This window comes from Trichosurus vulpecula, chromosome 6 (assembly GCF_011100635.1).
Source record: "Trichosurus vulpecula isolate mTriVul1 chromosome 6, mTriVul1.pri, whole genome shotgun sequence".
Classification (NCBI taxonomy): Eukaryota; Metazoa; Chordata; class Mammalia; order Diprotodontia; family Phalangeridae; genus Trichosurus; species Trichosurus vulpecula.
Window position 1 is genome coordinate 101,359,927 of NC_050578.1, and position 12,717 is coordinate 101,372,643.

The window sequence follows — 12,717 nt, forward strand, 5'->3', positions numbered from 1 at the left end:
CATTGATAATTACCTATAGCAATGAGATTCTATTTCTTCCATTGATTAGATTTGAAAACCTTCACAAGTAGCACAATATATTGAATTTATCATCTGTTACATGTAGTAGTTGCTAAAAAAAAAAAGTTAATGAATAAATGTAATTTATTTTGCTATTGTGATTTGCTTGCCCTTGCAAAAGAAGGCCTCCATAGTAAGAAAGGAGTAAAATGATCACATCTATTCTTGATTTTTATGACTTCAAACAAGTTTTACATGCTTTAATTAGAAAAATAAAATAGTATTATAATTAAGATTAAGACAGTGTACTATTAGTAGGCATTTCTATATAGGAGAATATGATTTTTAGAGCTAGTCCCTTTTGAGATCATCTAGTTTGGTGGCCTAGTCTCACAAATGAGGAAACTGAATTAATTTTTTTCTAAAAAATAATCTTTACACTTAAATTTATTGAAGAAAAATATTTAGGTGTTCTTTATTGTATTTTAGATTTGCATTTCTTCAGTCTCTCCTACTCAGATACCTTCTGCATAAAAATGATACAAAATTTCCAACCAGGGAATATCTCTGTCAGTTATTATATATAATTAGAGAAGACTATACCATAATAGTGAGGGAAGATTGTGAAGACATTTAGGGCAAAATTCAGAAATAATTTGGTTAGCAAAATTCAGAACTATTGGATACATTACTTCATTTTTTTAGGTTCTCACACACTATTCACCTTTTTAAATATAAACATTTGGATTATTTCTGCTGGATAATTGAAACTCTATCCCAGTTCTCTTCTGAAGAGGTAACTTAAACTTTAGCTTTCAATATAAGGTGATGCTGAGTGCATCAGCAGCCTCAGGTAGTAGGATATTTGAGTTCTAAGTACAGTTAAATATTTTGATGTCATTTATATGCTCATCCCCTACTGGTGATTTATGGTATCGGCTTCAGCATGGAGATTTTTTTGATTCTCTGGAGAGGTTCTGCACTGTAGTGATACTAACAGGTGGTTATGTGGGAAGGAGGAAACTAACTCTAAGAATAGAAAAATAGGTTTTACTTATCCCCATCCTCTTTGGGGAATTTTCAAATGAATGGTTAATGTATGTAATATGTGCCAAATCATCATTGCCTTTTGGAATTAAGGAACTCTCATTCTTATCTTGGGGGGCGGGGGGCAGAGAGCAGCTGTCTGTGTATTACCTCCTCTCTTGTTTGTTTTGCAGCACTACTGGCCTGGTGCCATGTTCAGCAACACCTACCACATTTGGGGACCTCAGAGCGGCCAATGGCCAAGGTCAGCAAAGGCGCCGAATTACATCTGTCCAGCCACCTACGGGCCTTCAGGAATGGCTGAAAATGTTCCAGGTGACAAAGCTAAATAGTCTTTGGATTGTTTTGTTTAATCATTAGTTATTAAAGGCTAATTTTAATTTTTGAATAACAGTTTTTAAAAGATTATCCAGTGCTGTTTATATATGACACATCATTAAAACCTTTCGTTTTTAGATTGGCAAAACTTCTTTTTACCCCTTATGCCTTCATTATACATGCTTTCTGGTGTTGCCTTCCTGTTTTTAAAACCATATTTTTCCATACCCAGTCATTATTTTGGAGTGCCTCATCAATGCTCTACTGTATTATTGCTCTTTGGTAGGCATTTACTAGCTCCCCTAGTGGCCCAAAGGAGTTAATGCACCTTGCAAAGGTGCAAAACCCACAGCCAAGAACTAGTTTTCTAAACATTTAAATTATATAAGGTCTTTCTGACTACCTCACAAGTCTTAAATACTGAAAATTTTGTAGGGAGAAAATAATGCTGGTAAATTGATTTAAAGTAAGATATTCTGAAAGTGCTTCTTGGATCTACAGCCAGGCATACTACCAAACAAGCTAGGCAGATGCTGCTTGTTGCCTGTAACTATTTACTTTCCCAGAGGTTGTAGGAAAGCAGAAGGGAAGGTGGTTAACAAGAATATACTTTAATTATTTGAAGAGATTACTTTAGATTTCAAAAACTGCCTTCATTTATTTTGTTACTGGGTTCTTAAATCTAAGCAGAAAAACAGAAGTGCCCTATTCTTCTTAATTGCTTTCTAGGCACACAGACAGCAATGTAGATTTTGAAATCATGTATGTGTACTTAAACACACCCTTTTGCATCCACCAAAGTGATTTTAGTTGAACTAGAAGTGATCATATACTGTTTTAGATAACAAACTAAAGACTAAAGGGATTGAAAATAAGCATTTCAGTAGTAGTATTCATCAAACCCTACTAAACTAAATAATAAGGATTCATTTTCATGGAAGTTGATTCTTTTTATTTTGGTTCTGAAAATTTACTAATGTTCATTACTGTTTTTCTGTACAGTCCCCCTTGTACTGGGCCTTAACATTAATATGAACTTATATGCTAAACAAATAAAGATATAGATTATGTGTTATATAATTATATTTATCTATTAAATATATTGTTTAGAAATCCATCATTTTCGTGTTTCTCTGAGGACAGTGTTCCTTATTTTTAACTTAAAATTGTATTTATTTCTGATTTGTTTTTATCATTAAACATCCCAATATTGTTCTTATTTCCTTATAGACATATTTCTTCATAGTGACAGGTGAAAACTGAATACATTTACAGATTTTCAAAATGTACTTTGAAAAACAATTCATATTCAAATTTTAAGTATAGCTCTGATGACTGCAACAAGGGTGTAAGTGTTTATATATGTATGTGTTTTTAAGCTTTTCTTTCTTTGAGTTACACTGTTTTCAGAGAAGAGCATTAGCTGTTTTCCTCATACCCTATTCCCAATGTGGTGGAAAATTAGTAGTGCTAGTGATGACTGGAATTGTCACTACACCCAGCCTCAAAAGAAAATGCTTAATTTGAGCAAATTATCTCAAGTTTCCATAATGTTAGAAGGCAGCCCAGGGCAAAGTTTTACTCTTCGTTTTAATGACCTAACCAATTTTATTTCTGTTTTGTGGATAGAGAACCAAAGTCATATTTGGTTATTTGGTGTTACCCCATTTTTCCTCATTGATCAGTCTACAGTGTTTGGCAATTGTGCAGTACTTTTACAAGAATGTGTTTTATTGATGATATCTTTTACAGTGTTTACTTGTTTTGATGGTGTCTCATCTTATTAATTATTAAGAATCCCATGAGTGAGCAATTACTACTAGCTTTCTAAAAACAGAGTACATAAAAGGGAGAAAAATGTAAAACTTAAGACTTAGATCAATTGAATTGCCTGCAAGAAGGATAGATATTACCCAACAAAATCTACCATGGTAGGCTACGATTCATCCATATGCAGGTTTATTTGATCATTGTTTCAAATGGGGAAGGGTTTCAGCGAGCAAAACTTATTTGTGGTTAGCAACAGTGACATTTCACATTATCCCTAAAGGCATACTACTTTCTAATTCTTTTTTTTTTCACATAAATATTCTATAACAAAGAAATCTACTAGCAATAAAAGGTTAGCTAAGTAGGTAGTTGAATGCTTTAATCGTTTTAAGCATCATGTCTCTAACATACCCATCAAATCTTCGTGTTTTGCCATACTCTTTATCTTTGTTGTTGGTGCCAAAGCTGCTAGAAATGAATCACTCTACTAAAGGCTTATCTCTTAAAGGTTTTTTTAAATGCCCAACTAGTAGATTTAATTTTATAATAAAAAAGAGGTATATTCATTGTGTTAAATTTTGACCTGTGTGATATAGCTAAAGGATAATTAAAATGGCATGATTTCCATGAACACACAATTGGGACATACTTAATGTTGAATTTTCTGTAACATAACTAGCAAAATGGGATATCTTGTCCCCTTACTGTTTTGCTATTGCTCCTAAGCCAGTGCTACAGCTCTGGTTTGGTCCAACTCTATCTGCACTGACGGTATTTTTTCACTCATTGTAAATCAATAAGCCTAAATGATATACCATTTTAGGTCAAAGGAAACTTTAAAAAGAGGTCATTTTACAAGAAGAGTACATATTAAAGACAAAAACAAGACAAATTTTATATAGTTCAAATTTTTGTTTTCTCAAATTCTACTTATTTTTTGGCAACCAGACTAGTGAGTGTTTCATCTAGTTTTAGATTCTTTTGAGTACCATGTGCTTTTTTCCCCCCTTAAAAATATTTAGAGTAGTTTAACATATAAATAACATTAATTTCCTTAATTTATCTTCTTATTACGATTGACTTGGGGTTGCTCATGGATGTATTTGTACTATAGTCTATGAACATATTATCTATGTTTGTTCATAAATGCGTGAACTCCATAATCCGGCAGGTGCAAATTACAACCTGTCCATATCTTCCTGTCCTATATAGTTTTTGCCTGTGTCTTCCCATAAATTCTCCCCAAATTTCTCAACAAATTAGAAACCTTCTCAAGGTCTTTTAGTGTTTCCTGAGTACCAGTGCATCACTTGAGTTACCCCTATATTATCACTCTTCCTGGATTCCTGAACATTCCTGAACAGTTCAGAGCACGTATTTTTTAATAGTATATTGAACATGGGAGAGGTAAGGAGTTGTCCTTGAGTTCAAAGCATGTTTTCAAGAATAATTAATTGAAAATGTTCCCTTATTTTTAGAAATTAAAAGTAGAGACAGGAGGGACTACAATACAGAGGGTCTAAAGTACTAAAGCATCTTTTTTTCCATTTTCATGTTGACCCTAGAAACAATGACAATACATGCTCCCTAGCATTCCTCTCTACTCTTTACCATCTGATTTAGATGCTCTTATTTTATGTGTTAGTTACCTTTCTTCACAGTGCTTAAAGACTTTGAGGGTAATAGAGAAAGAGGATTGTAAGCATTTTCTTAATTATTAGTTCTTGACAGTATTACTAAGAAATCAAATTGCAAAGAGTATTTGAATGACTAAATATTATCAGAAAAAGAAAGAGATGGGAGATATGGTATATGGTGACTGTCTTGTCTGTCTTTAGATTTCTGGAGGGGAAATGGGCATTTGAATAGTATGGTATTCAAATGCATGCCGAATGACTTGAAAAGTTAAAGTAAATGATCTCTAAGGTCCCTTCCAACTCAAAAGTTCATGATTATATGAAATAAAATACAAATTCCATAGAAAATTTTTTAACTTGCAATTGACATTTGTTGCCCATTATTTCTCCACAAATTGTAGCTTTGTTTTGCTTCCTGACCCTTAAGTTATATCTGTTTCTCCCCCATAATATCTTTAAATAGAAGACCAAAGAGAAGTACTCCCTTATTTGAGAAAAACCAAAGGATAATTATCTCCATTTAGAAAAAAAAGCACACAACAAATAAAATTCTGGAATTTTTGAGGTGGAAGAGACCTTAGAAGTCCAGCTAATCCCTTTACAGATAAAGAAAGCAATGCTGAGAGAGGTTAAATTTCCTTCGTGAAGTCACACAGCTAAAATGGTAGTGGAATTCATGGTTTATAGCTTTGCCCAGTATCCTTCCAATAACTCCCTCTCTTATGCTCATTTTTCCTTCTCAGTACAATAATTCTCTCCATTACTGCTAAATCATAATTGAATGTAAAATTTGGAGTTAGGCTTATCCCTTGAAGTAAATCCATACATGCAGGGAATTTACATTGTTGTTTTCCAGAAAGGTAGTTCATTGTAGTTTTTTTGGTGCCAGAGTGGTCACCCTTTCCAGGTCAGTCCTTCCTCAGTATGACTCAAGAAGTGTGACAAGTGATAGGGAGAGCCTTGAACTGTATCATTACTCCAAACCAAATATTATACTTCAAATGACTGATTATATCCTAACTGGACATAATTTGTCTAGAATTGACAATTGTCAATCCCTACTGAAACAAACTTAAAGATTGCTTGGCTTTTGCTTTATCCAATATTCTTTGAAACAGAATGTTAAGTTACATCTGTGAAGATCTCTTAGAGGTTGCCTAAGCTAACTTCTTATTTTACAGATAAGGAAGCTGAGATCCGGAGTTAAAGTGACTTGTCCAAGGTTTACATAGCACATCAGTGACCCAAGTGGGACTAAAATCCAGGTCTCCAGAGTCTCGAGCTGGTGCTATTTAAACTACATGTACCTTCCCATGAGTTTTTGTGAGGATAGAATGAGACAGTATTTGGAAAGTACTTTGTATAACTTAAAGCACTATATAATTGCTAGCTGTTATTACTGTTCTTATAAATATTTCCAAAAAATGGGATAATTTAACTCACTTCTCTTTCCAAACTAGGATGAGAAGAAATAGTGTATTATACCAAGGCATAGAGACAGAGATAATCTCCCTTTGTCTCATTGTGTGGCATAGTGGCTTAGCCCAAAGGACAACTGCTGTCAAATGATAATGGTGGTGGAGATAGATACACTGTGTGAATATATACATATACAAATTGTGCAAATGTATATGTACATATATAGTATATGTGTATTATGTAAATTGGTAAAAATAAGTAGAGATTCTTCAAAGATTTGCCTTAATACTACTGTCGGTATTTGAGTCAGCTACAGTGTAACTTCAGTTTGCTTTATCTCCAGTACAATCACTTAGTTATGAGATCAAGTCCGAACGCCCTGTCTGGGCCGGAAACTGAGTATAGAATTAATTTCTGTATCTAACTTTAACCCTGACTTGTCTGACATTAGTTTGTTGACTTTATTAATTCTCAAAAATGGGAATATTACTTTAATTGAGCTGAAGTTTTAAAACTTTGCTTCAGCAGAAGACAGGATATGCATGCAAAGCAGTACCACTTTATACTGATGAGATAAACGAAGGACCTCATGAGTGTGGTAATCATTTTAAAGAAACTATTTGAAAAAACAAGTTTGATCTTTTAACAACCCCTCCAGTGCCTTTTCATATGTTGTTGTACACATGCATACCATTATAAAGGCACTTATACGTTTAACATGTGATTATGTGTTGGTTTCCAGTATTGTGGCATCTCATTTCATGTCAGTTTTTTTTTTTGTTCTTTTATTCATGCTCTAATTTTACAACTAAATCAGCCACCATTTTCTATTGTTGTGGGACTTTCGTAGAAGTTGTCTTGGAATAACAAATCAAAAGCCTTTGAGTTGGTGGAAGATACACTTGTCAGATGTGCAGTATGTTCAGTTATTAATTTTTCTGCAAATGATGTTGTTAATCTGCTATACTCTCAGATGAGTACCTTATTAAAAACATCCAATGTTATGATGCCCATTAGAAAGAATGTAGAGAAAGGAAAATTACCAATCAAAATTCCCTATTTACTCAGTAATGTAAATTGATGTTTACAGAATAAAAATTTTGGTTTACAGCCAGGATCCTGGTTACAGATGAACATGCAACCACAATAACATAATAAATAACTTTCAGTCATACACAAAACATTTTATGAAATAAGCTTTGGTGAGATGAAATTGCCATTCCAAATGAAATTTCTGGTTTACTTTGTGAAACTTAAAGATTAAATGTGTGAGAGAAAAGATAATCCTATAAAAGCTTCTTTTTTCACAACCCATAAAGTTTGCAAATATTTTTAAGCTTCTCTAACTTTGTTATGGTTTTGTTTTACTTGTGTTCGACTACAATATAATCATTTGTCATGTTTAAAAATTAATTTAGTCAAGGAGAGTTGTGTAATAATTTGAATCTTTTTAAAGGGCAGCTCACCATTTAAAAGCTAAGTTTCAAAGAATTTCATGATTTTAATTTTAATTTCTATATTCCCGGTATAGAAATCTACCTCAGGTTTTATATTCAAATTACCTTTTAGGCCAGCTGTTGAAATAACACTAATGCTAAGACTGTTTTCTGTTTGACAGAGCTGGAGCGGACCAGAGAAACTACTTGCTTTAGATGAACTTATAGATAGTTGTGAACCCACACAAGTGAAACATATGATGCAAGTAATAGAGCCTCAGTTTCAGCGGGACTTCATTTCGTTGCTCCCCAAAGAGGTGAGGACTATCAATTAACTTCGGGCCCTGGGTGTTGTTTAACTACATAAAGTATCTTCTGCTACCTTCAAACACTCCTGTGCTAATTATGGTATTCGGTATCGTCAGTTTAACACAGTTAATTGGTGTTCAAGAGGGCTGTAAGTTAACAAAACTGCCTTGACTTAATAATGTAATTCTCAGATTAATGTATTCTTATGAGCTGAGAGACTTCTGTCCACTACTGGGATATGTCCCATGTGAAAGGGAAAATTCTAGTGAGTTGTTACTTTGAATGTCTCATCAAGACCTTTGTTTCCCCAGATTATTGACACACTATCTTCAGGTATTACATAGGTAGTCTGAATCTTTAGCATCATGTTTTGAATTTCGTAGGAATGGAAAGACTAGTGGCTCCTGTATGTACATGTGGACTTTTTACAATTCTGAATTTATTGATTTATGATCCTTTAAAAAAATTTTAGCTGCCTGGTACTTGTTTACCATAATTCATATTTTCTCTGGGGAATTTTATTTTAAAATATATGGAATTAATGGAATTTAGGTTAATATTAGCATATTCATATGTGTGTGAGGGATACATAATATACAAAATGACTTTCAAGAAGAAAAAACAGTATTTGAAAAGTTACACCATCTTGTCAAGGGGTTATTCATTTGCTTTGGCACGGGGTGGGAGTGGGAATAGAACTGATATCTAGGATATTTTCTGAACATCATTGTGATTGGTATTTACACAGCCCATTCAGTTTTATGTGCCTATCGCTAGCTGTATGTAGGTTAGGAGAAAGAGACTGTGAAAGAAATGCAGTACACTGTTTTATTTCAAATGATGCTATAAGCAATTTGGGTTTGAAAGAGAGGAATTCTTTTCATATGACTATTCCAAATGTCTTAACAATCTTAAAGGTGCTCCCTCCTTGTACCATAATCATCATTTCAGATATGAACATAATTAACCCGATGACATAATTAACGTATACTGATATTAAGTATAATTCAAGAGTAAGGCAGTCTGGGAAAATACCTTTCCTGGAGTATATCTTCTTTCATATAAAAGAAAAGATAATTTGGTCCCCTTGTAGCAAGTTGTTTTTTATTTTTTAAGTAATTCTTACAATAAAGCAGTGAGTCTTTTGAGTGAAGTAGGCTTCAGAAAGTGACATGGGTTCTCTCTTTGCCTTCAGAGAGAGGTTAGTAATGAGAAGCCCTTTCACAGCTGTTGGACCCAATGAATCTCTTCACTTTTAATTATTTGTCACAGTTTCTCTTGATACCCTTTTTCAGGTGGCTTGTATTTTCATTAAAGTAATGTTGCTCTTCCTCGTAGCTGTTTTCTCCCCCTCCTTCACTAAGAGCAATCCATTTGACTTCAGATTTTCATAGTGACTTCATTTTGCAAAAAAAAAAAAAAAAATCATTTTAAAGTCAGAACCAAACATAATAGGAAAATATCATAAGAAGTTAAAATTCAAATACCAATCTCCAGCAACAAAGGACTTATAGTTTTATTGGCATGGCTTAAGTGTTCTTTTACAGTTTAAGTGACAAGGCATTTTAAAGGGGAAATATGGCAAAAGTTGGTATAGAAATGGAGAAAAGTCTATAGACAACTTTATAGATGGGCATTGTTTATGTTGTACTTTTCAAATACCGATAAAAATTCCTTGTAGTCTAGTTTAGCAAAATGGTTCATTTCATACATGTAAAAATGAGTAAAACATAATTTCTTGAGGAAATGAAACTGAGACCAATATTTAATAATCTAAGAACCGTTACCAGTTAGTGTAGTATGACCTATATGCCAGGAAAATGGACTTTGTAATTATTTAGTAAGTAGTACATAATACTTTTTTGCTCTCCAGTGTTTTTCTAGGATTTCCAGGTTCCTTAACCAATAAAAATCATTAATCTTTTAAACACTCATAAAAACTCAAAAAAGAGGCTTAAGTTGTTCTTCTAAAAAAAATGTGATTATAATTGTTTTTGGTAAGCAAAAGAATGTCGCTGGGGATGTTAAGTTCTATGGGACATGTAGGGTAAGTGGACATTTGTCCAGATGGTGCAGGTCAGGGCAAACTTTTGCTGGGTGTACCTATGCTGAAACAAATGTAGCAAGTAAGTAGAAAAGTTGACTGTAACATGCAGAATTCTCAACTCACTTTCATTCTGTAGGTCCACATGATGTGTTTTAAAGAAACATTGTTCCTTTACCCCTGAAATAGAGCCAATGAGGTTACTTGTAGAAGCTATTAAACTGCTCTCAGTAATTAGTGGAAGCAAAAATACACCAAAGCAATTCCATCAGACAGAAATTACTTGCCCAAATTGGAATTGAAATCATAAGGGTTGTAGGAAATGTCTTTATCATCTCTCTCTCTCAAAAATCATGAAAACTTTGATTTTGTGGTTCCAAGGGTGTTTTGGTAGCTTCTGTAAGTAGGGCCCTTGCTGCTGAATGGAATCAGACCTGTTCAGTTAAGCAAACTAATTTTGTTTCATCTAATTAAGAGGCCCTTCAGTTAGAAATCTCTTACATTAAAAAGACAAAAACAAAACCAAAAGCTGTAAACTTCTCCTATTCTGACTTGACCATATTGAGTTTGCCCTCGTACTTTTATTCGTTTTGGTGCCGTATAATTAAATTGTCTGTCTTTGATCTGGAAAAACAACATGATATTTTAGAAAGAGGCCCATGTCTGATATGTTCTTGGTCCTGGGCAAATACTTTTACTTCTAAGCCTCAATTTCTCCTTTTGTAAACTGGGGACAATGGCGAGTCATCATAGGGATTAAAGGAGGTGTTATATGTGAAGTATCTTGCAGACCTTAAAAAACTGATTTGCCGTCTCTATGCCATAGTCAGGTATTATTCCTTCCCATGTTAGGTGGAGAACTTGAATAGAAATTCTTCTAAAACAAACTGGCAGATGGGAGGCCTTACCTCTTTTATTTTTTTAACCTTTTCTCATTATTTAATAAAAGAATTATCTATTCTAATGGGGCGGGATTAGAACTTTAAAAAGAAAATACTTAACTGTTTAGTAACAGTCAAATAGTATTTTTTTTTTTTTTAGTAACCACCGTGGATGAATTAGTTTTAACTTTTTAGATATCTTTGAAATCTGAGACCTTCTGACCTTGCTCTTTGCACACTGTTTAATGTTAGAGGGTGTGTTTTGTAAGAAAACATTCCATTTATTTTGTAGATTCTACAAATTTTCATAGACAGAACCATAGGAGGAATGCCTCCAGCATAAAATCACATTTAGTATAGTGATTTAGGACCATGTTTTTGGCAATTTAGGATGAAATTATGGATTTAGAGCCTAATGTGACCTTGGAATCTAAGCAAAACTCTTCTGTTAGAGAGGAAGCTGCAGCCCAGCAGAAGCCAAATGACTTCTGAGGTCACAGAGCGCATGGCCAAACTGGAATTGGAGCCGGGCCCTTGACTCCCAAGCCCAACCCTCTTTCCCCTCTGCCATTTAGTAGATCATCAGATCATTTTCTTCACTCTTTATTTTTTTCAGAATAGTTTCAGTGCTTATTTGTGGAAACTGATTGTACATGCTGTCATGTCTTGATTATCTCCAATGAAAAGAGCAACAACGTCTATAATTATCCTAATTCATTTGTATTTGGCTTTAAAAAGTATTTTATATTTATATTTGAGTGAATGTTTAGTTTTTGGGAATTTTCTCTAAGCAGAATATAATAACCTAAACTGGGGGAAAGCATGATTTAAGAAAATATCAAATTGTTTAGCTTTTTTCCTCCATTCTCTTGTTCAGAACTCATTCCCTGTTCTGTAAGGATGCTGCATTGTATTTGTGTTTCACCCTTTCTCTAGGTTAAGGAAAGTATTTTGGTTTAGAAAGACTTTTACTAGGTAAGAAAAGCGAATAAAGTCAGTGAATTGTATCACTCTTAGTCATTTCCCCGTTGCATTCCCCAGTATTATTTAAATCCTAATTTTTCTCTCCTAATTATTTACTTCCCTCTTCTACCTTTCCCTCTTAATGGAGGATCTCACTTCTGCTTTATCAAAAAGATTAAGACCATCCCTATTCTCTGCAATTGTATATCTGATATCCCCTCAACACCCACCTCCATTCTCTCCTCCTTTCAGCTAGTCTTGGAGGAAAAAGTTGACCTTCTCACCAAGGTCAGCCCCTCTACTTTTGCCCTGGAATTCATCTCTTATCTCCTCTGGGAACTTACTTTTTCACACATCCTCTTTCTCCTAATCTTTATTCTTATTTTATTCACTGGTTTCTTCTTTGCTTTCTTATATCACACAACAAATAAATTCCATTGTATTCGCATATCACAAATCATTTAGCTATCTTCAAATAATGGGCATCTTCTCTCTTTTTAATTCTTTACTACTACAAAAAATCCTGCTATGAATAGTTTTGTTTATATATGACCTTTCCTTTTTTTTTTTTGTTGGATTCCTTGGATAAAAGGGTATGCAGGTTAGTGAATTATAGCATAATGCCAAAACAAATTCCAGATTAGTTGGGCCAATTTATAGTTTTACCAGCAGTGCATTAGTGTACCTGTCTCCCCATTGTCCCTCCAGCATTTGCCATTTTCATTTTAAAAAATTATTTCAAATTTAAGGTAGATACTTCCCTCTCACACCCAATAGATGCAGACCACAAATCCTTATATACAGTTTTTAAGATTTGACTTTACTTCTGACTTCCCTGTTACCCTCAGCAACGCTTCTTAAAATACGGTGTTGTGTTAACCCCATGGGGTCAT

At 33.8% G+C, this 12,717-nt stretch overlaps 1 protein-coding gene across 5 annotated transcripts in view; it reads left to right on the forward strand.

Moving 5' to 3' along the window:
- FBXW7 (F-box and WD repeat domain containing 7) overlaps positions 1–12,717 on the forward strand; it is a 274,512-nt gene that overhangs the window by 242,943 nt on the left and 18,852 nt on the right. For all 5 annotated transcript variants that reach the window (XM_036763823.1, XM_036763821.1, XM_036763822.1 and 2 more), the window contains 2 exons: positions 1,221–1,362; positions 7,810–7,944. In XM_036763823.1, coding sequence (XP_036619718.1) covers positions 1,221–1,362; positions 7,810–7,944 — 277 coding nt within the window. The remainder of the gene's footprint in view (positions 1–1,220; positions 1,363–7,809; positions 7,945–12,717) is intronic.